The sequence below is a fragment of the Lagenorhynchus albirostris genome, chromosome 1, assembly GCF_949774975.1.
Source record: "Lagenorhynchus albirostris chromosome 1, mLagAlb1.1, whole genome shotgun sequence".
Taxonomy (NCBI): domain Eukaryota; kingdom Metazoa; phylum Chordata; class Mammalia; order Artiodactyla; family Delphinidae; genus Lagenorhynchus; species Lagenorhynchus albirostris.
The window spans coordinates 142679650-142704931 of NC_083095.1; the positions used below are offsets into that span (position 1 = coordinate 142679650).

Here is a 25282-nt window from a genome sequence, read left to right on the forward strand (position 1 = left end):
TTATGGAAAAACCCAAACGAACTTTGTTGGCCAACACTATATATATACATATATATATATATACACATATACACATATATATGTAAAAGACTATATATGGATGTGTATATATATGTATACATATATATATATATATATACCCATAGCTGACAAAAATTGGATATCACTGTGTAACCTGATTAAAAACATTTTAACCTAAACTTAAAAAAAAATTGCTCCAAGAACCTTTCCTTGTCTTTTTTAACCTATATAAAGCTTTAAGCAAAGGATTTTTTAAAGTTCCTTAAGATACATACTATTTTTTAATTGTTATTTTGTGTATTTATAAAAATACATCCTTATTGAAAATATTCAAATGATTCTGTATTATATAGAATTGAAAATTAAAGTCCCCACCTGACTACTCCATAAGCCTACATTCCTCCCTTCCAAGGTAACCACAGTTTAGAGTTAGATCTACATCCTGCTGGATTTCTTTAGAGCACACACACATATATGTATATGTGTACACACATATATATTTCAAAAGTATCTTATTCAGATTAGAGCTTATTTTCATTTTATATTTATAGTACCATTTCAAAATTTCTTCATATGTAGTGATTCACTCAGTAGCTAATTACAGCACAGTGTCTAAAACATGGATTTGGAGCCAGACTTGCTATGGATCAAATCCCAGCTCTGCTATGAGGGCTTGGCCCAGTTTCTGATCTTCCTGTCCCTCAGTTCCACACCCTCCTACTCCTGTAACATGGGGGTTATATTAGGTTGAACCACATGGAAGGCATATGATTCACACAGTTCAATCTAATAATGGTACCTATCTTACAGTACTAAGTAACACAGCTCAACTTCCAGCTGGGTCTCCTGACCCCTAAGGCCTATAGGTTCTTTCATTCCAGCCCAGGGCCTCACTGTACAAAAGCAGAGATGTCACCACACCAACACCTGAGTGTACACTGTTAATATCTGCTATGGCCCAAACTTAACCCAAGCGATATGGGAAGGAACACTGGGGTTCTGGGCCATTGGCAATTTCTGTTTCAAAACATCCTGGTGATTTAAGTGAGACCTTTTGAATGTCTGTGATGGTTAATTTTATGTGTCAACTTGGCTAGACCATGGTACCCAGTTGTTTGGTCAAATATCAGTCTAGATGTTGCTGTGAAGGTATTTTTTAGATGTGACTGACATTTACATCAGTAGACTTTGAGTAAAGCAGATTATGTTCCATAAGGTGGGCCTCACTCAATCAGTTGGAGGCCTTTAGAGCAAAGAAGTAGAAGGACTTTTCCTTAAGACAGCAACTTAAAAACCCTGAGTTTCTAGCCTGTTGCCCTGAGAAATTCAGACTTAAGACTGCAATATCAACTCTTTTCTGAATTTCCAGCCTGTCAGCCTGCCCTGTGGTTTTGGACTTGCCAGCTCCCCAGTCATGTGAGCCAATTCCTTAAAATCAATCTCTGTCTATATTTATTATTTACAAATACAGATATAGATATATGTTTTGTTTCTCTGCAGACTGCTAACTAATACAAGTTCAGCTACTGGTAAGAGATGCTGCTGTAACAAATATTTAAAAATCTAGATGTGGCTTTGAAATTAAGTAGCAGAGGCTAGAAGAGTTCTGCCTTGAGACTATTGGTAGAAATATAGATGTTAAAGGAGAGCTGGTGAGGGCTTACAAAGGAAAGAGGAAAGCTATAGAAAAAGCTTCTATTGTCTTAGAGAATACACATATTGTCATGAACAGAATGTTGCTGGAAATACAAGTGTTAAAGGTGTTTCTGGTGAGGTCTCAGACAAAAATGAGCAATGTGTTATTGGAAAATGAGAGAAAGATGATCTTTGTTATAAAGCACAGAGGACTTGACTGAATTGTGTTCTGTTGGATGGAAAATAGAACTGCTAGGTGATGAACTTGGATACAGGCAGACCTCAGAGATATTGCAGGCTCAATTCCAAACTGCCGCAATAAAGCAAATACAGCAATAAAGCAAGTCACACAAATTTTTTGGCTTCCCAGTACATATAAAAGTTATACTTACACTATATTGCAGTCTATTAAGTATGCAATAGCATTATGTCTAAAAAAATGTATATACCTTAATTTAAAAATAATTTATTGCTAAACATGCTAACCATCATCTGAGCCTTCAGTGAACTGTAGTAGTAACATCAAAGATTACTGATCACAGATCCCCATAACAAGCATAATAATAATGAAAAGTTTGAAGTATTGTGAGAATTACCAAAAGGTGACACAGAGACAGGAAGTGAGCAAATGCTGTTGGAGAAATGGTACCAATAGATTTTCTTGACACAGGGTTACCACAAACCTTCAATTTGTAAAAAGTGCAATATCTGTGAAGTGAAATAAAATGAAGCACAAAAAGATGGGTATGCCTATATTTAGCTGAGGATGTTTCTAAGCAAAGCATTGAAGGCATGGCCTGGTTTCTCTTTGCTGCTTACAGTAAAATGTGAGAGGAGGAAGATAAATTGAGGGAATTGTTCAGCAAAAAGGAACCAGAACTTGAGGATATGGAAAATTCTCAGGCTATCTACATTGTATAAAATGAGAAAGCACGTTCTGGAGAGAACACCAAGGATGTGGCTGGACAACCTTTTCTAAAGAGATTAGGCATGTGACTTGTGGATCCAGTCAACCATTTCAGCAGAAAGGCTGACAGCTTGGATCAAAGAGGACAGAGATGGGACAGGGTGAAGACATGCTGTCAGCCTTCTGGGATTCTACAGGCAGGAAACAAGCTATCAAGTAAAGGAAAGAATAACCCCGGGGATGGGACCACCTCCTCAATTCCAGAGGATGGGGCAACTTCCTTGGTTTTAGACAGCAGGGCCCCACTTAGGGCTGAGGAGGTGGGGCCACCACCCCAGTGGGCCTAAAGGACAGAGCATCTAGCCAGAGGATTATTCTCAAGCATTAAAATCTAATGGAATTTGCCCTTTTAAGTTTTGGAACCTCTTGTTCTCCTTTCTGTAAAGGGAATGTCTATCTTATGCCTGTCCCACCAATATATAGTGAAAGCAGATAACCAGTTTGGTTTTACAGGTTTACAGATGGAGAGGAGTTTTGTCCCAAGGCGAGTTATACCTGAGTTTTATCCATACCTGATTTAGATACTTAAGATGAGATTCTGAACTTAAGAGTTGATGCTGGAATGGGTTAGGATTTGGGGGGTGTTAGGATGGAGTGAATTTATTTTGCATCTGAGAAGGACATGGATTTTTGGAGGACAGACTGTTATGGGTTGAACTGTATCTCCCCCAAATTCATGTTATAGTCATAATCCCCAGAACCCCAGAATGTGACTGCTATGGACTGAATTGTGTCCCCCCATCCTGCCACCAATTCATATTTTAAGTCCTAATCTCCAATGTGATGGTATTTGGAAATGGGGCCTTTTGGAGATATTAGGTTTAGATGAGTTCATGAGGGTGGGGCCCTCATGATAGGATTAGTGCCCTTATAGGAAGAGACACTGGAGAGCTTGTGAACATGTGTGCTCGTGTTCTCTGCCACTCGAGGCAGCAAGAAAGCAGCTATCTTCAAATCAGGAAGACAGCCCTCAGCACAACCTAACCACATGCACCCTGATTTCAGACTTCCAGCTTCCAGAACTGTGAGAAATTAAATTTCTGTTGTTTAAGTCACCCAGCCTATGGTATTTTGTTATGGTGGCCCTAGCAGAGTAATACAGTAACCTTATTTGGAAACAGGGTCATTGCCACTGTAATTAGTTAGATGAGGTCATTAGGGAGGGCCCTAGTGAAATGTCACTGGTGTTCTTATAAACAAGGGAAATTTGGACACTGAGATAGACACACATAGAGGTAAGATGATGTGAAGAGAAGAAGGGAGATGATGGCCATCTGCAAGGATTAGATCCTTCCATCACAGCCCTCAGAAGGGACCAATCCTGCCACATCTTGATTTCAGACTTCTAGCCTTCAGAGCTCTGAGACAATATCTATAGAAGCTCTGTAAGTCACCCAGTTCTGTGGTATTTTGTTGAGGTATCCCTAGGAAACTCATAAAATACCCTTGAAAAACCTTGGGAAATACAAAATTTATGAGATGCATACATGTGTGGGAAAAGTCAGACACACGTTATACTAATTAATAATCCTATGAGTTGACATTCTCCATTTTAAAAAATGAACAGTAATCTGGGGGAATGAAAATTTGCTATGCCTGTCATGACCAAAAGTTATGAACATACTAGCCATTATTCTCTTCTATAAATATTTGAAGATTTGGGTATTTACTATTTATGCAAAATACTGTAATTTCTTTTTAATTGACTGTATTAAATTTAAGTTGGAACTAACACTCGTATGGGACTTGGTATTTTAGAAGCATATTCAGTATGTTCTTTTAAAATAATGACAGATGTCCACATTAATTTAGATATTGGCTGATACAATGTATTATTTTATAAGAAGCAATGAACATTGAACAGAATATATTAGAAAACTTAAAAATAATATTATCAAGACCTTTTAGAGTTTATGATACTAAAAATATTGATTTTATTTTTAGCAATAAGCTATTGAGATTCAAGTATATGGTTTTCAATTACAAAAGAAAGTACTTTAAAAACTATGGTAGAAACTGAAGTCAAAGCTTTTAACACAATCTCTATAGCAACGTGGGAAGGAGCAAAGTCTGGTGGACCAAATGAAAGACACAAATTCTCGGTTTCAGATCTTAGCATTAACTCGCCACAGAAAGCCATGTTTGTATCTTGGTATTTCATTTTTTGCTATTAACGTGGGCACTTCTGGCTTTTCTTAACAAAAGGGCATTGCCTAAGTCCTATGTATTTGATACACTCATTTTATTAAACTAACACTATTATATTTTATGTTCTAAAGCAATATAAGATATTCACACTGAATTTTTAGGTTTAAGCAGAGAAATAAGTAGCAGTAAATATGCAAATACTTATTGAACAAGTTTCCCAAATTTCATATAAAGATAACACAAAAATAACTTCATTTAAGGGATCTACTTTATTTGCACAAATTAATTACCATGATAGAAAGAAAGTTTATCTTTTCAAACAGGTATTTAGAATTTTATCAGCTACTAACAGAGCATCCTTACCATACTGAATTGTTTTCATTTTCATATTTTTAGTAAGAAAATATCTTCTATAGGAAATTGTGCAACAACAATGCAGGAGGATTTTACTGTAGTTTAATGGAAGATTTTCCTATGATGATATCTTACTACTATGAAGATGATTTGCTAAAGACACATATATAAAATAAATTTTTAAAAGTCTTTGAGCTACAAAAAGAGATCATAGTTAAGTCACTTAATATTTATTACATACCAGACACCATCCTGGGCTCTTTACATAAATGATCTCATTTAATCCTCACAATGACCTTATTAAATAGATATTATTACTATGCTCATTTTATTGATGAAAAGATGAAGCTCAGAGATGTTAAGTAATTTGCCCAAGGTCTCCCAGGGGAAAGTCAGAATCAGGGCCTGTGCACTTGACCGATATTCCCTACTGCTCCTCATAGATGTGCCTATTTTATTAGTTAATTTTATTCATGTAGTAACGTACTCAAATCCTGACTCAGTCCTTTCAACTCTAATTTAAAATGGAATTTTACTAAATTTGGTGATCTGATCACCTCTGATCAGAAGTAGCAGATTAGCAAGGTTTGGAGGAGGGCTTCTGTAGGCAGGCACAGTAAAGCAGGAAACATTAAAAATACAGAAAGTTGAAACAGGAACTGAAAGTATAGCAAAATAGGATTATTCAGGGTAAGAAAAAGACAAATGCAGTTTTGGGAAGGAGTGGGTAGAGAGATGGAAAAGGTAACTACCATTTGCCGAGCACCCATTATATGCCAAGTGTTTGCCTTCATCATCTGCTAATCCTTAGATGGCCCTGCCCAGCAGGCTGTTCTTTCCCCATTTTGAGGCTCTGAGAGGTTCAGCACCCTGCCCACGCTTGCTCTCATTCTACAAAAATGATTATAAAGGAAACGCTTCTAGGACTGAATAGGGGTAACCAGTTATCCTGAAAAATGTACTAACCCAAAATACCACATTTGATGGATAAGTGAGGTATTATAGTATTTTTTTTCATCTTTGAAAAATGTGAACTTAGAAGATCCTAAATTTAGAAAATCTATAAGCTGAGACTGTGCTAATGGGGGATTTTTTCATTTCATGTCCTATTTTTAATTGTCTGATATTCTTTTAATAAACTACCAGACTGGGGGGTTTTACTTAGTTAACATTCTTAGCAAATTCAAGGCACTGTGCCAAGAAACAGACAGTGGTAAGAGAATGCTATTTGGAAGGGTTAGAAATTCAAAACAGAAATACACACACACACAATGCTCAGCCACACACTTTCAGATAGCAATGCGAATTAAACAGAAGAGCTGAGCTGGACCCATTATATAACAAATATTTTGTTCTTACATTCCTTATTGCCTAAAGACTATTGTGAATAGGGAAACAGCAGGAAAACACTCATACAAAGAATGAGCTACTCTAAATAACATATACAATAAAACCGTTCTGTATAAGACCAAAAATGTAATAAAGAGAAATCCAGTTTTCTTGTGATACTGAAAATGTGCATTTGTTTCATTTATCTGTATGGCAGGAAGCATTCTATGCCCCTTTAAAGCTGCTGACTTACCAACACTTTTATGTGTGTCCTCCACCCTTCCCCATGTTCCCACCCCTCCCCCAGGTGTACGCCCTGGTGTCCACTTAGGAATGATTACCCCTGGTGCAGTCCTGCCATTGGCGTCTCTCTCAGGGGAAATAGCTTGGGGTAAACAATCGTAAACATGGGCTCACTACACCGGTGACAGTGCCCCAAGGGGCAGTGCAGCAGCTCCAGAAGACTTCTGGGTAATGAGACTGGAGACAGAAAGTCCAGATCTGGAACACAAGAGAAAATCATGCACAAATAAAAAATGCGATTTCCTTAAACTTGGCTTCTTAAAATATTTCTTATTGTTAGCAAATAAGTTCAGTTAGTGAAAAGTACTGCATGTTGAAAATTCTGTTATCCGATAGGCATTGAATAAAAATGTAACATTATTTGGAAATGAAAGATGCTTTTTTACATTTTTGATACTAAGAGAAAACCTTAATCTACTCTTTTAAGAGCAACCTGAGCTGTCCTGAGATAGAGGCCAGGAAAGAATAAGACCAAATATTCTTTAAGAACAAAGACTGAAAAGGCATTACGTTTACCAAGGGAGGGTCTGTAAACTTCTATAAGAGACAGAGAATAAAAAAAAGACTGGGACTGAAGACTAAAACAGACTTTCATTAAATTCTTCCTAAATCTACTGGGCATTTAGAATCTTTCAAGCTAAATTATATTTACTGAAAAGAATGAAAAGGGGAAACAAAGAAATCAAAGAAAATGAAAAATAATGAAACCAAGCTTTTCCTTGTCTCACTCCCATGAGTTGTCACTAATAAAAATAGGGTGTTTCCTCCTCAGTTTAGTCTGAGCTACACAAAAGAAACGTTTAAAGCAAAACATCCCAATGGCCCAGGCAATCCTGAGCACAAATGTACACTGGGTTGCTATTGAGAGTAAAACATCTAGAGAGAGAAACGGTCATGATGAGGTGATACCTAAAAATCACTGAATCATCTTGAGGAAGGAAATACAAATTATCTTATCATCTTTTATATCTGTCCAGACTTATCAATAACCATTCTGAAAAATGTAATTTGCTCGTAGGTGAATAATTTCAGTTTTCTGTTTAGTTTTTAAAAACAACTTAATTTGTTTTAGACATTCCTGGAAGTTTAATGTTAGAGGTTTCTGTATTCATCTTTTTTTTTTTTTTTAAAGCAAAGACAAAACATTTAGTAGCTTTAAAAGCACTTGAAATTATTTTCTTATTAATGTTGCCTAGTGCTTTCTTAAAGCATCACAGGTCCACTCCATGTCACCTATGACATCTACACACCGCCAAATCCTGTGGTAATACTGCCAAAGGCTCCTGAAATTAATTTCCCTTTAGGTATATATATTTCTCAGGTGTAAGGAGGTTACAAGGCAAAAACTTGCTCTGTTGGAAGAAGTACCCAACTTTGCTTTAAGGATAAGATCTTTGCACATTTTTCAATACGGAAGAAAGTACCTCTGCCAGCCTTCTCACTTCCACCAAATATGTGCTCCCAAACACCAATTTCTCTCATTTAAACTGCATAGTTTAACTTTTAACCTCTGTTCTTTGTGACTGAAGACCATATTTAGTGAATGCTTCTCTGTGTCTATAGGGGGTGCTGAAGGGCTCAGTGTTGATAAAATATTTTAATATTAAAATATAAAATATTAATATTAAAATAAAATATTAAAACTTTTCTTATAAAAAGTGTTCCATTACACAACTACGCAAATGTACTTAATGCCACTGAACTGAACACTTAGAGATGGTTAAAATGGTAAATTTTATGTTATGTACATTTTACCACAATTTTGAAAAATGAACACTAAAACAGCATAAAACACAATTCCTAAGCTCACTGAATAAGAGGCAGGAAAAGAAAAGAAAAAAGAAAAGAAAAGAAAGAAAAGAAAAGAGGAAAGGAAAGGAAAAGAAAAGAAAAGGAAAGAAAAGGAAAGGAAAGAAAAGAAAAGAAAAAAGTCCCGGGTACCTTTTAGAAAACTGTGGTAGGTGTGATGCAGACTCCTCATGGCCAGCTCTTGCAGAGGCAGGACGTGATCTTTCTCTGTCCCTATGGCCTTCACCTCAGCAGGGAGGAAAACTGTTAGTTGCCCTGATGAAAAGGAAAGCAGCTTCACCTCGGAAACTTGAATGGGAGCACCACAGCTACAGAAAGACACACATTCACAGTAGTATTAGCCAAAAAGAAATGACTATATGTGCCAATAAAAATATGTTAATCAAAATATACATTTAAAATTTTAAGACACTGATGAATTAGCAGAATTCTTTTCAAAGTGAACAGATGCTATTCTGGCTTCCTTAATAAAACCTGGCATAGAAATTTAGATGCATCATTTGGAACTCAGCTAAATCTTCACTGAGGTCCAGGCACTTCCAGTAAGGACAAACTTAGAAGAAATTTCCTTCATAGGATCTATACAATTTGCTTTGTAAGCTCTATTCATCCTCATTTTCTTACCCTTTCCAAGTTTATGTTTATTGAAATTTTCAAAATTAAAAGGAACAAAGAGTACTCTGTTTAGTTATAGTACCATGGTTTAACAAAATTTTTGTGTTGGGGGAACAAAACCCTACAAAGCAAACAGATCTGTAATGGTAGCAGATAACTTTATTGGGCCCTTCCATAAACCTGTGAAGAAAATATTCTTGGCAAAGCCTATTGAATAAGCCAAGTCACATCCTATTCCCTACAGCCACTCATAACCAGAAGGCAGAGGCATCCTTGTTCCTTTAGCTACAGGGTTACCAAAACTCAGGAGTCCAATCTCATTCTACCTCCTGTCTGAGACCACCAGCTTACCTGAAAGTCTCAACACTTTTCTTCTCTAACGACAAATAGATGCCAACAAGCCTTGGCTCTCCAGATACAACGTGAGATAATCTCCCTACCCTCAACTAGAAACAGGCAATGAAGGAGGCACAGGACTGGAAGGCAGAAGCCCTCAGCTTATTTATTCATTACAAGTTCCTGCATTTGCTCATTCCTTTCATCAGAAAATGTTTCCAGAGCACCTATTATACGCCAGTCAAAATACTTAAATTAAAAAAACAAAAGATGACCCCCCCTTCCCTTGAAAAATGTAATAATTACAATATAATTATTCTAATATTGGGTCAGAGAAGGTGGAGGAACTGACTTTTTCTAAGGAATTACGGAAGGGTCTACAGAGAAGACAGTATCTGACCTAGAACTCAATTAATTTTACTCAATTTCTCCACTCAGCTCAAGAAAAAAGAACCTCAGAAGGCCATGCTGGCCCTCCTACTAAGCAAAACCTCTATCCCAAAAGGAACCATTTTTCCAAATTCTAACATTATAGTTTGGTTTTGCCTTCTTCAATAGCATGAAGAATCCTGTATCTGGCTCCTTTTGTCAACATATTCTTTCTGGGATGCATCCACGCTACAGTACGTACTATAGCTTATTCATCTTCATTGTTGTGTAGTACTGGTAAACATATGGGCTGTTTCCAGTTTGGGGCTATTATGAACTTTGTTGTATATATTATTTAATATATATGAGCATAAAATTCTGTTAGGGACATGCTTAAGATCAGAATGAAGCTTATTATAGTGAGGAGAGATGGACAATTAAAAGATAAACACATGCTGAAATAGAGTGAAGAGGGGAGTGAGAGCTGTACTACTTTAGATAATATAATCAAAGAAAGTCTTTCTGAGGAGGTGACATTTCAGCAGAGACTCGATTGAAGAGAAGAGTTAACTCAGGGAAGGGGAACTCAGTCACAGCCCGGTAGGTACCTTAAACTGAGGACAAGGAACTAAGAGTTCAGGGGTCCAAAGCAGCAAGAGTTCACAGGACAGAGAACCTTAGGGGAGAGAGATGTACAGAGAGAGAACTCTGGAGATTTGCAAAGGTTCCCCTTGAGTATTCAGATGAGTACTGATCAGCACATATGAGGAAACTACCTGAGGCTGGAAAAAGGACGAGCTGAAAAGATTAAAGGTAACAGTGCCCAGCAGTCACAGAGGGTTGGAAATAGTGTCTGCTCTTATCAGTCAGACTTGAACGTCATAATTCAAGGGGCATTGTGTAGAGTACACAAAAAGGTCTTATCTCAGTAGTGGTGAATAGTTAGTGCTAGACTGAACACCATTCCATTCCCACCTAACAAATCCTTAAGAGCCATATCTGAAAAGATTAAACTGTTTCCAGTTAAATGTATCCCAGAACATATATCAAGAATAGTTACATGAATACAAAAATATCTAGCACTCAGCATCATAAAATTCACACTGTCTGGCATCCAACCAAAAATTACCAGGCTTTTCAATATATGACCTATGATGAGGAAAAAAAAATGCAACTGAAAACAACCAAGACAGATGTTAAAACTGGCAGAAAAGGTCATTATAACAATAATTATAATTACTACATAGAAGGACATGTTGCATACATAGCTCTCACCTAAAGAAACCAGAAATAAGAGAGCAAATTAAGCCCTAAGTAAATAAAAGAAATAATAAAGAGCATAAAGAAAATCAATGACATAGAAGAAAGGAATAGAGAGAAATCAGTGAAAACAAAAGCTGGAACTTTGAAAAGATCAATAAAAACGATAAACCTCTAACTAGTCTAATCAGAGAGAAGACACAAATTACCAATATCAGAAATGAGAAAGGAGGTATTGTCCGATTTATAATAAAAATATAAGAAGCAACTTTATGCTAATAAGTCCTTGAAGGACAAAAATTAGCAAAGCTCACTCAAGATACAGAGAAGTTGAACAACCCAACATTTATTAATGAAGTTGAATTTGTAGTTAAAAGGTTGGAATACTTCCCAACTCAGTCTATGAAGCCAGCATTGTCCTGATACCAAAACCAGATGAACACACAAGAAAAGAGAAACAACCAGTATCATTCATGAACATAGGTGGAAAAAGTCTAAACAAAATTTTAGTAAATTGAATTTAACAATGTATAAAGTCATATGACCAAATGAAGTTTATCTTATTAATCAAGATTATATTAACCTTAAAAAAATCAATGTAATTCACTGTTAAAACCTAAAAAAGAAAAACCATATAATCATTTCAATAGATGCGGAAAAAGGGTCTAACAAAATTCGACACCCGTCCGTAATTTAAAAAACTCTCAGCAAACTAGGAATAGAAGGGAATTTACTAATCTGATAAAGCATATGTATGAAAAAACAACAGTCAATATATACTTAATGTTGAAAGACTGTTTTCCCCATAAGTTCAGCAAGACGAACATGTCTGCTCTCACTGCTTCTACTATTTAACATTGTACTGGAGCTTCTAACCAGTACAGTCATGAAAGAAAAAGAAATAAAACATGACCATATTTGAAAGGAAGAAGTAAAACTGACTTTCTTCCCAGAAGACACGAGTGTATGTAGAAAGTCCATGATAATCTAAAAAAAACCCTACTGGAACTAGTAAGTGAGCTTGGCAAGTTTGGAGGATACAGGATCAGTTATACAAAATCATTTGTATTTCTATATGGTTGCAACAATCAATTGGAAATTTAAAAAACTTTAAATACCATATACGATACTATGAAAAATATGAAATACTTAGAGATAAATCAGACAAAAGATGTCTAAGACAAGGAATTAGACATTTATTGTGATCATGGGCTGGGAGACTTAATATTGTTAAGATGTTAATTCTCCTCCAATTGATCTAAAGACTCAATGCAATTAAAATCACAGGCTTTTAAAAATATATATAAATTGAAATTTTGATTCTAAAATTTATATAGAAATGCAAAGCAGCTAGAATAGTAAAAAAACTTTTTTTTAATTTTAAGACTTACTGTAAAACTATGGTAATCAAGACAGTATGGTATTTGTGTCAAAACAGACAGATAAATGGAGCAGACAGAGTATCTAGAAATAGACCCACACATATATGGACAACTAATTTTCAACTAACATACAAAGGAAATACAGTAGAGAAAGGATAGTATTTTAAACAAATGGTGCTTGAACAACTGGTATATCCATATGTAAAAAAAGGAACTTCAACCATACCTCATACCATACACAAAAATTAACTCAAAATGAATCATAGACCTAAATGTAAACTTAATTCCTTAAAAATTCTGGAAGACAGGGCTTCCCAGGTGGCGCAGTGGTTGAGAGTCCGCCTGCCGATGCAGGGGACATGGGTTCGTGCCCCGGTCCGGGAAGATCCCACGTGCCGCGGAGCGGCTGGGCCCGTGAGCCATGGCTGCTGAGCCTGCGCGTCCGGAGCCTGTGCTCTGCAATGGGAGAGGCCACAACCGTGAAAGGCCCGCGTACCGCAAAAAAAAAAAAAAAAAAAAATTCTAGAAGACAGCATAGGAGAAAATCTTTGTGATTTGGGTTACACTAAAAGCAAGATCGATAAAGGAACAAATTGATAAATTGGACTTTATCAAAATAAAAAATGTCTGCTCTCCAAAAGGCCCTGTGAAAAAATGAAAAGGTAAGCCACGGACTGGGAGGAGATACTTCCAAAGCATATATATGATAAAAGACTTTTATCCAGAATCTATAGAGAATTTTCAGAACTCAATAATAAGAACACAAAGACCCAAGGAAAAAATGGGAGACTTAGACACGATATCAAAGCAGATATATGGATGGCAAATAAAACATAAAAAGATGCACACCCTTATTTACTAGGGAAATGAAATTTAACAACGTAATGGAAAAATCACTACACACCTAGAATAAAATTTAAAATATGTAAGAACTGATAATCTCTTATATTACAGGTGGGAATGTAGAATGTTAGTTATTTTTGTAAAGTCTGGAAGTTCTTCCAAAAATTAAATATACATGTACTGTATGATCCAGACACTCCACTCCTAGGTATTTATCCAAGGAAATTTAAGTCTAGGACCTTTAAAAGACAGTCTACATTTGTTCACATCAGTTTTATCTGTAATAAAGCCAAAAACTAGAAACAACACAAATGTCCATGAACAAGTGAATGGAAACCACCTGCGATATATCCATACAATGGAACTCTACATAGCAATAAAAAAAAGAACTGTTGATCCACACTATATCATGTATAAATCTCCAAATCCCTATGCTGAGTGAAAGAAGACAGAGAAAAAGAGAGTATATACTGTTTGATTTTATTCATATAAAACTCAAGAACATACAAATTTATTGACAGTTAACAGAACACAGATCAGGGTTGCCTGGAGATAGGATGAAGACAAGGAAGGAAGGATTACCAAGGGGCACGGGGAAACTTTGGGTGGTGGTGGATATGTTTATTATCTTAATTGCAGTGATGGTTTCAGAGGTACGTATGTATGTGTGTGTATACATATATACATCAAAACTTTTCAAATTATATATATACTTTATATAGGTGCAATGGGGATAAAAGCCTAACTGGTGTGAGAGAATAGAAAGAAGTGGAGAAAGTGAGTATAGACAACTCTTTCAAAGAGTTTTTCTCTAAAGGGAAGCAGAAAAATAGTGGAGAAGTTGGAGAATAAAAACAAAAGGTTATGTGAAAGAAGTACACCATAGAGGAATACATACAGCATCATTCAATTTACACAAAGTTAAAGAAAAGATATAAAACTTGACAATACACTATATGGGGATGTATTTACATATATTAAAATCATAATTCAGTGAAAATGAATGATAAATACAAAATTCAGAGTAATGGCTAACCTTGGAGAAGAAGGAGGAGCATACATGGGAGAGAACCATACAGGGGCTTCAAAATTGTTAGTAATGTTATTTTTGTAAGTTAATGATATTTACACTGATGTGCAGGGTCAAAATATGGAAGCTTTCTAGTCAAATTTTAAGAAATGACCCTCTTACCTTAGTTGATGCAAAAGGGAGAGAACTTAAGCAGAAAGGTATCCCATGGATGCTGGTGGCCTTGCCATTTCCTTGTGGATTCTGATTCATACCCCTTAACACAAGCAACACTGTATTCAATGAGCCATGGCTATTCTTGCCTACAGGCCAAATTGGGCCTGGAATTTTCTATATCCTGTCATTCCAGATACAAATTTTACTCCTCCCCAAATCTAATTCCTTTATAAAGTCTCTCCTGACATCATCTTTTACCAATGATATGTCACAACGTTTGATGTTTCTAAATCACACATTATCTAACTGTATTATGGAAGTTCTGTTGTTAACTCATCGAATGTGATCAGTTTTCTCTTCTATCTAGCAGTTCTATATTGGTGCCTAAGCAGTTCCAAATACAGATTGGTTGTTTTGAGTCTTCACACACAGGGAAAGAAATTTGAAAGAGAAAAGATAAAAAGGAAATGGTGAAAAGAATACTGAGTCATCCACATGGTGCCAAAAAGGAAATAATTTTGGGGTAGTTCGTGGGGGTCCAGTCTGTCTCAGGAGCAGATGTGCCAAAAAGATATGAGCATCACATTATCTGTATTTGGTTACCCACCAGGATGGCAACATTTAAGGAAATGGTTATTTAGGAAAATATAGTAATCTGTCAAATGGAAAATGTCTCATTTATGGATTAAATTAAATATATCTTGAGTTGTGTGTTTATCAGTGGTGAACTATGAAGAACCACAATATAGGCTAGTTAAATCTGTTAAGAGAATGACAGACAAGCCACAGACTGGAAGAAAATATTTGCAAATCACGTATTTGATGAGAAACATGTATTCAGAATATATAAGGAACTCTCAAAACTCAGTAAGAAAAAGCCCAAACAATCCAGTTTTTAAAAAAAGGGCAAAAAACTGGAATATGCTTCACCCAAGATACAGCTGACCCTTGAACAACATGGGTTTGAACTGCGTGGTTCCACTTAAACATGGATTTTTTTCAAACATAAGTACTACAATACTACACGATCCAGGGTTGGTTGAATCCACAAATGTGGAATTGCAGATGCAGAGGAACCCCGGATATAGAGGACTGACTATAAGCTATATGTGGTTTTTGGACTGTGCTGAGAGTCCGCCCCAACCTGCGCATTGTTCAAGGGTCAACTGTACATGGAGGGCAAATACGCATATGAAAACGTGTTCAACAACAACTGTCATTAGAGAAATGCAAATTAAAACCATGAGATAGTACCCACTTATTAGAATGTCTGAAAGAAGAAAAAACTGACAAGAACTCTCATGAAATACAAAACAGCACAGCCATGTTGGGAAACATTTTGGCAGTTTTTAATAAAGTTAAACGTATCCTTACCACATAGCCCAGCAAATGCATTCTTAGATATTACCCAAGTGGAATGAAATTATGTTCACACAAAGCCCCAGACATGAATGTGTGCAGTAGCCTGTGTCATTTCATTTATATGACATTCTGGAAAAGGTAAAACATAGGGACACAAAACATAACCGCTTCCAGAGGCTGAGGTGTCTCCCGAAGAAAAAAGGTTCATTTTAAAGGGACATGGGGGACATTTTGGGGGTGAATGAACTGTTCTAAACCTTGATCATAGTGGTGGCTATACAACTGTATGCATTTGTCAAAATTCACAGTACTATACACTAAAAAGGGTGAACTTTTCTGTACATAAATTATAGTTTAATAAAACAAGCAAAAACCAAACAAACAGTACCACTGTGCTAAAGCACAGTCCTAGAGCCCTCTGTTCTGCTGGTCATTAGCCTTTTAGTTGCTGGATTATGGGGCGATCTTAGGGGAAAGGCAGACACAGCAGTGGGGGACCTCAGGGGCTTTTAGTTCAATAGCTATTCATTAACTTGTGTAGAAATACTTCAATACTGTCAATAATTTAACAGCTAGTATGGATACACTAGTGCAAAGCAGCTGCACAGTGGCCTGCCAACTGGTGTCAAAATTTCTACGATATTTTTCTTTGATTTGCTACTTTGCCTTTACCCCTCTTACTTTCAAAACCTCAGTTGACCCTATGTGATCACATAAACATGAAGAGTCTGTAGCAGCACAACTGTGACTTTGCATGAGTATTTCTGTGGGTTAGAAAGGTATTACCCTTATGAAGCATTTTGTGAAGATGAGGAAATAAATTTAAATTTTACTGTATAATTACTATTTGTTTCTTAATATGGAGAAAATTAAGATGAGAGGATCATATCCAATATGCTATTATGCAGTATGGCCACTAAGTCTGGAAACACAGGCAAACACATAATAAGTGACTCTTTTGATGATATACAGTAATACATAATGTGATGATTAAATTTTTGTATCAACTTGGCTAGGCCAGGGCACCCAGATATTCGGTCAAACACCAGTCCAGATATTTCTGTAAAGGTATTTTTAAGATGAGATTAACATTTAAAACAGTAGACTTTGAATAAAGCTGATTACCCTCTATAATGTTGAGTGGGCCTTGTCTAATCAGTTGAAGGCCTTTAAAAGGAAAAGACTGAGGTCCCCCAAGGAAAAATTCTGCCTCCAGACTGTCTTTAGACTCAAGTTACCACATCAGCTCTTCCCTCGGTCTCTAGCCTGCTCTGCGAATTTCAGACTTGCCAGTGCCCACAATCATGTGAGCCAATTCCTTAAAATAAATCAATCTCCCTCTTCCTCTCAGTGCAAGCCCCCCCAGCTACACAACACACACACACCCCTCTCTCTCTCTATTGGTTCTGTTGCTATGGAGAAGCCTAATACTCATGGTAAAGCATATTATTTGTTTCCAAACTTTATAGCCATATTTTAGTTATGAGAATCCTGGGCAAAATCATAGAACAATAAAAATATAGGGTAAAAAGCAAGCAAGCAATTCATGAATAATTACTTCATACTGCTATTGCCTTAACCTTACAAGTGTTGATGAACTCTATAAGGAACACTGTCCAAAGAATTTAACAATAACAAATAAAGGTTTAGAAAACTGAAAGCCAGACTTTTCCTAATGCTTCCTCTGTCTCCAATAATTAGAAAGATTAGGTTTCTGACAAACTGCTGAAAAGACTCACATTAACAAGTATGTGGATCCTCATTTTATATAAGGTCTAATTTCCCTTTGACAATTCTTTTAGCAGAAGTTCCTACTCTTCACCGCTGGCTGTAAACAGCTAATTAAATTCATTTTACAATACTTCTATTAAATGCCTTCTCTAGTTAACACTGGAGAAGAGTTGCAGCTATGTAGAATGCAGGCTACAAGGCAGGAATTCACATGAGTTAGTAATCTTTCTGTTGGCCATAGCCAACCTCCCTTGACCTCATCAGATACCAAATATCCACCCCACTACATGGAATGATGCAGGAACAAGAAAGGTATTTTTCATCCCTGTTCTCAAGAAGCTAGTAGAGGGGCTCAAACATATAGAGGTGATTCTAGACCAAGGAGAAGAGAGAGACAGTATATGTAGTGCAGTGGTTAAGAGTGTGGACAATGAAGCAGATAATAACTCTACTGCCATCTAGCTTTGTGACCTGAGACAATCTTTCTGAGCTCTGGTTTCTTCATTTCTAAGATAAGGATGAATATCACAAGGGTTGCTGGGAGGATAATGTGCAATACACAGATAAATCAATGAGTACACTGCCTGGTACACAGTAAAGTTTAAGCAATGTTTATAGCTGTGCTTTCTCTTTATTATTATAATAAATGATTTTGGGGGATAATATACATGGTGTGATGGTTAAATTTTTGTATTAACTTGGCTAGGCCATGGCACCCAGATATTTGGTCAAACACTAGTCTAGATGTTGCTCTGAAGCTATCTACTGTTGAAAACTAAGATTAACATGATGATATTCCAGAGAAAGGGAACAGGGATTCAGCTCTGTGAATGCACAGGGCAGATGGGGTTACACAACAGTTCTAGTGGCCAGACTCTCAGGTCCATGGAAGAGAACAGCAAATGGGAGAGAAGGCTGGAAAGGTACCTGTCTTGAAAGCTAGTGTCGCTCATCTCAATAAGAAGTAATCATGAAATGAACTGTCAGTAAAGAGGGATGGAAGGTCCATGCTATGCTCAGTTCACAATAAAATGAAATAACTAGTAGCTGGCAATTGTTAAGCCTTGGCATCTTTGATTTCTAACTCGATAGTTTTTATTACTTTAGAATAAATGCTGAGGTGGTTACAAAAAAGACTGTACACCTGAACCCTTAAGTGAGTTATTAAAATGAGTTGAAGTCTGTTATAAATGTCAGGACCCTTGGCTTAGTTACATAAATAATTTATAACAATTATCACAATTCCCTTTCAACTCAATGTTTTCAGAGCTGCCATTCAGCATTTAAACCTAAACAAGCTAAATGAATGGTAACATCATTTTGCCACGGAGATTATGCTCCAAAACATGTATGTGATGTAGCAAATTAATTCATATGCATTTTCAAACTTACCATGCCACCAACCAAAGTGTTAAGAGTAAAGAATTAGTTTCAATTCCCTTACCAAAAGAACGCAAGTAACTGTCTTTTATACTTCAGAAAATACACTGTCATCCACATGCTCATTATTGGGGGAACTGCTACCAGATTAACCCTTTTTAGCAAAAAAGTTTTTTTTTTCAGCTTAAAATAAGAGGAAAAGTAAAGGGAAAAAGTAGATATGGAGAAGGAAAGAAATTATGTCACCCTGATAGAATAAGCCTTGGTTTGGATAAAACGTCTGTCCTCTTGGCAGAGCCTCTTTAAGGCTTAGTTTTGTTCCATCTGAGAATGCATTTATTTTACTTTCATTCTTGAAAGGTATTTTTTGCTGGTTGCTAGGTTGACTGGTGTTTTTCTTTGGCACTTTAAAAATATCATTCCACTGTTTTCTGGCCTTCAAAATTTCTGATGAGAAGGCAATGGTCTTTTGAATTATTTCTTTGTATGTAGTTTGTCATTTTTCTCTGGCTGCTTTCAAGATTTTCTTTTTATCTTTGGTTTTCAGCAGCTTTGACTGGGTACAGTTTTCTTTGTAATCTATATTACTTAAGTTCACTGAGTTTCTTGAAAATGTAAACTTATGTCTTTCATCATATTTGGCAAATTTTTGGACAATATTTCTTCAAACAATTTTGTTGTTACCACCCCATTTTCTCTCTATTCTCCTTCTGGGATGACAAATATCAGGCTTTTTTGTACTGTTTGGCAGGTCCCTGATGATGCTGATGTTCATTCTTGCTTTCAGTCTGTGTGTGTGTGTGTGTGTGTGTGTGTGTGTGTGTGTGTGTGTGTGTGTGTGTGTGTGTGTGTGTGTGTGTGTGTTCTTCAGACTGAATCATTTCTATTGATCTACCTCCAAGTTCACTGACTTTTCCTCTCTTATACCATTCTGTGTTAAGCTCATCAAGTAAAGTTTTTACTTTCCGTGACACTAGGTCATATTTTCTTTATTCTTCAAATGTTATTTAATTTTGGATTGTACCCTGGACATTTTGAAAGTTATATTGTGGATACTCTGGATTCTGTTATATTCCTCTAAAACTTAAAAGGAGTGTCACTATTTTTGTTTTAAAAAGCAATTAATTACTACATTGGAATCAAACAACAAACTCTGTCACTTGAGTGACAGCTCAAATCATACCTCAGTTTTTTTTTAATATGTAGCTAGGCTGCTTTGTGCCTGCCACATGGAGGTGTGGTTCAAGTATCTAGTACAGTTTGTTTTTTGTGTGTAGGCAGCCCCCACACAAAAATGGACTGTGAGCCAAAGGATATTTTCTAGTATGCTGATTTAACTCAGAACTCTGAATGCGTTTCTCATAAAGACAACTCTGTTACCTTGAGTGGTTATATTAACAAACCATTTAACCAAATCATTTATCCAATTTGTACCCAAATCCAGCTATAATTGCTTATTTATATAAGAAAAAGCAAAGCAGTGTCTTGGTTTCTTTTTCTCATAATCAGACAACTGAGAAAATAACTCTGGTATTGGGCCACTTTTAACATTAAGTTCTCCTGAGTAAGCAAATGTGCCAATTACCACTTTTTAAAGTTCTAACATGGGAGGGACTTCTCTTTCAAGGTAAAATATAGAAGAATGGAAGACATTTGTTTCTGTGGTAACAATAAGAAAAATCCAGACAAAATAAAAATTATACTTTTCCAAGAGGCTAGCAAAGAGCATGAATGCAAGGAATCTGTGACAGCCATCCTCCAGGATGGCTCCCATGCTGCTCCCCTCCTGGAAGTTCCCTCTCACAATGAATAGGGTTAACCTGTGTAATCAATAGGATATAATAGAAATGGCAGTGTGTGACTTCAAAGCTAGGACATAAAGAGGCAGTCCCCTGCTCTAAATTTTCACCACTCTACTTTTCTCTTAGGGTATTTATTTTTTGTATTACAGTTACTTTTATATATTAGGATAAACATCTAAATTATCTTTTCTACAATTATTAGCACAGTGCTGACTTGCTAAAGTTCAATAATTACTTGACAAATAAATGAACATAGAATAAGGAGGAGCTAACTTTATTCACATTTCTATGAATATCAAAGATAATTTTGTGAGACTTCTGAGATTTCTTGAAACTGTGCAACATTTGTTATTAGCTATTTTTATACCTTTTTATATGCCTTATACCTGGTTCTCTATTTTCCTTCTGAGATGTGAATTATATATATACATGTCAGACATTTTTATATCATGCCACAGGTCCCTAAAGCTGTATTCATTTTGCTCTAATTTTCTTAGACTGTTAATCAGAGAAGGGTAATACAATTCTTTCAGAGAAAGCACAGTACAGCAGGAGCTGATGTGTTCTTTATTCCAGACCTACCTCTGGGCTAGAAAGAACATGTGATGGTGGTGGAGAACCAAGTGTGCTGATCCTTCTACGCTCAGCTTAAGTATCATCTCCTTGGAGAGAATTAGCACTGAGTTTGTTTAATTATTGACTGTTCACTTGGATCCCTAGCTAGATTATGAGGTCCAGGAAGGCAGGTACTTGAATTGTTTGGCTCCTACATTGTATGTCCACTGTCTAGACAGTGACCAAACAGAGTAGTTGCTCAATAAATACGCACTGAATAAACAACCGAACCAAGATCCTTGTTCAGAATCAAAAGGTACACTTTCTAGGCCTCAAATACCCTTATGCTCTTTGTATAAGATTTACCTTAGAACCCTGTTCTAGACCTTGCCCCTCCTTTTCCCAAAGCACCCCCACTTTGACTTGGAATGGGAGAGTCCCTTTGCACATATACAACAGATAAAAGAGATAAAAGAAGGGGAGCCCCTAAATTCTGTTGCCAAGACTTCAACAGTCACATGTATTAGAATTCTGAATACATTTTTGCCACAGAAATATTTTATAAGTAAGTATAATTTGGGGGGTGCAAAATGGGTTAAATGACCTTTTAATGAGCTGGCTAGGAATATAACCACCAGAACCGCTTCTATAAGAAATGCATTCTGAGTTAAACCAACAGATTAAAAATACCTTTTGGATCACTGTTTATTTGTATGTGGGACTGCCAACACTCCAAAATCTATTAATATTAGAAAACTGATTGTTTGATAACTGTCTTTTTAAAAATTTTATTTATCTTCTTATTACTACTACCAAAGGAAGATGCTAATAATAATAAAAAATGTAGACTATCTGCTAGTAATTTGCATATTCTGCCTTACTGTTTTCTCAAAGATTTGGAACTCTCATAAAATTCACTACCTCTGTTACCAGATACCAAGTCAACAATTAAAATATATCAAAAAAAAAAAGGGAATTCCCTGGTGGTCTAGTGGTAGGGACTTGGTGCTTTCATTGTCGTGGGCCCAGGTTCGATCCCTGGTCAGGGAACTAAGATCCCGCAAGCTGCACGGCTCGGCCAAAAATGAAATAAATAAAATAAAATATACTATCTCTCTACTCTGCACGAATAGAACTTTCTGGCAGTCAGTAATATCCATGTCTAAACACCAAAGAAGAAGGCTCTTTACCTCAAGTAAGAGCTATTCTTTAATTGTGGTAGAGATTTAAATCATATTTCAGTGCAGTCTCTGAAGGCTTTGGTGCAAGAAAATTGCCTTCAGCTTTGGAGCCTACTTGCATCATTCCGTGTATCTTGGTGATTGAGGGTATTTCACTCACCACTTGGAAAAATTAGGCTATATTATAGATCTTTTACAAACTCATTATGATTAATGAGTGAGTAGGATCGTAGCTGTCACATGATCAGCTGTAGAAAAATCAATGAGCTAAAAACTCCATTACATATTCTATTGTCTATGCTTCATAGAAGGTTCTGGAATATGTCTCTGGGCTTGTATTTCATCAGCCTGTACAGGCACTGAATTCATCTAGGGCTCTCCCAAGATAACAACTGTATAATTTTTCTTAGGGGAAGGCCACTAGGATTACCCTCTCTGGAGCAATCACTGCTCAATGCCCATCCCCCGGAGCCATGCCAGCAGGGGAATGGCTGTCGCTACACACAAGTTTATTGGCATCCCTTTCCTTGCCAGAACTACATACAGTATGAGCCAGGTTATGCAGGATGTTTGAAATTATAAGGAGAGAGTCAACATGCTGGCTAAGTACCCTCAAAGGTGTTCCAAGTATCCTTTGGCTGCTTAAGTGAGGCCAGTCAAAAGCAGGTTCTGGTAGCTGAGTTGCCTGGTGTTAAGCCCACGCCACTCTGGGAACCACTTTAGGGTTGGTTCTTTCTCACTGCTATAGAAGGAGAAGCTGAAGCCATCTTTCTAAAAGCCTAACTGAGAATGAAAGATCATTGCTGCTCTGAAAATAAAAGCCTATCGTTTCTTATTAACTGAAACATACATTTTGGTTGCTAGAATCATGATTTGTATTGAGGGACTATTTCAAATGTTGAGCTCTAAATATTTTCAATTGGTATAGTCCTAGATACTAATGTAGTAAAATTGTCACTGCAATGGAGTGCAGAGAAAGAAAAGCTTTTACATTAATGCAGATTCCTCCAGTTTCTGTGACTGATACTATTGAGCTTATAATGGTATGCATAGATTAATTTTTCTTTTGACTGGAAAATAACAAACAACTTACTGACCAAATTTACAGCTTACTAACTAAACTTGAAGTACAATACTCTAAATTGCTTGCTCAATATTCTTGACTTTTAAGGGTATTTGGTTTAACATATTAAGCCCCAAAACAAAACTGAACAGGATTATCAAAAGTAGTTCATCTATTTTTGAGTTTTATCAGGACTAAATACTGAAGTAGAAACAAAGCTAGCAAAAGAGGTGAGTGATAGTATAAAATGTGAAATCAGCCTTACCCACTGCACCCGATGACTTTGTTGTACAGATAGGACGGCAAGCCTTTCAGATGAATGTTGTTATCCACGTACACATATTGTAGTTCTCGAGATCGACCTAAATCTGGATTAGAAAGAAAAGTGCTATAATTCCTATAAATATACATCAATATAATGTGAAACATAAAATTTAATACATAATATTAGGATAATTCAAATTTCTACTCTGGAAGAAAAAAAGTGTTGCAGATTTAACTAGGTGTGAACTTATGTCAGCTGTAATATGAGATTCTACATCAGAAAACATGACTATTGAAAAATTACTCAACCAACCTGAACCTTGAGCATTTAAGCTGTAAAATGAGTACTGGGAATGGAATATTATTAGATTTCCTTCCCACATAAAAATTCTATGACTTTTAATAAACAATTTCTATTTATTTATTAAGTTTGTTATAGGTCGTTTATTTAGTTTCATTTTTCTCCATAGGAAAAAGTGTTACACAAACTAAGTTGGCAGGTCAGCCTACTGTGTCTCACCTCCCCTGGGCAGAAAGATGGGAGGAGGGGTAAAGGAGGGCTAGGGATCAATCTGACCCTGGCTGGGCTGGGCCTCAGGAGCCAGGTGGATCTAAGAATGGATGGAACTGCCCGTGGCTGCAGGGGCAGGAAGAAGCAAAGGGAACCCCAAATCCCAGTCCTCAGTGAGGTGTGAGGTACAGACGGATGGACAAGACCTGCAGGCCAGGAAGCCGGGACAGGAATTGGTTTGTACCAGGAATGGGAAGAGGTGAGAAAGGGAGCCCAAAGAGAAGAATCTGCAATAGGAACAAGTATGCCAGAAAGAGGGAGAATCCAGAAGTTTCGCAGAAGTAGCCGGACAAGGGGGGAGCAAAGACTGGAGGAGGATTCAGTGAGGAAACAAAGCACAAAGTACTGAAGGTGCTCTCTGGCCATCACAGGCAGCAGAGACACTTCCAAGTGCTGAGGTCATCCCTTCCTGTCTACTGTGTGCCCAAGATTGTTCGACCGGCTTTCCTTTCCACTCCTGTCACTCACAGGGTAGAGCTATTTGTCTTCATCGTTACAGAGGCACAGAACAGAATCCTCAGTAGCCTTGCCAACCCTCTGCCTCCTGAAGTAAGAACATAATCTTTGAAAAGTTTTCAATCTCTGAAAAGTTTCAAACTATAATTCTGCTTGTGAAAATAGGAAATAGGCTGAAGGAGCTCTCTTTTTCCCCTGTCCTTCTACAGTTAGGAAAGACAAAGGCCCAGAAAGCTAAATTAGGTGGTTCTTAAGCATATTTACATTTCAAAACAAAACCCATTCACCCATTAAGGACCTTTTAGGCACTATGGTAGGCCTTGGGGATTCAGATATGAATATGATATTGAGGACGGACAT

At 36.7% G+C, this 25282-nt stretch overlaps 1 protein-coding gene across 3 annotated transcripts in view; it reads right to left on the bottom strand.

The window, feature by feature from the left end:
- The window catches only part of LRRC28 (leucine rich repeat containing 28), a 185631-nt gene that overhangs the window by 26630 nt on the left and 133719 nt on the right, over positions 1 to 25282 (bottom strand). For 2 of the 3 annotated variants that reach the window (XM_060155757.1, XM_060155748.1), the window contains exons 7-9: positions 23897 to 23999; positions 8699 to 8874; positions 6796 to 6955 (exon numbers count right to left, since the gene is read on the bottom strand). In XM_060155757.1, the coding sequence (XP_060011740.1) occupies positions 6796 to 6955; positions 8699 to 8874; positions 23897 to 23999 (439 nt within the window). Of the gene's footprint in view, positions 1 to 6795; positions 6956 to 8698; positions 8875 to 20733; positions 20851 to 23896; positions 24000 to 25282 lie in introns of all 3 variants that reach the window. The other variant, XM_060155738.1, reaches the window with a different exon arrangement.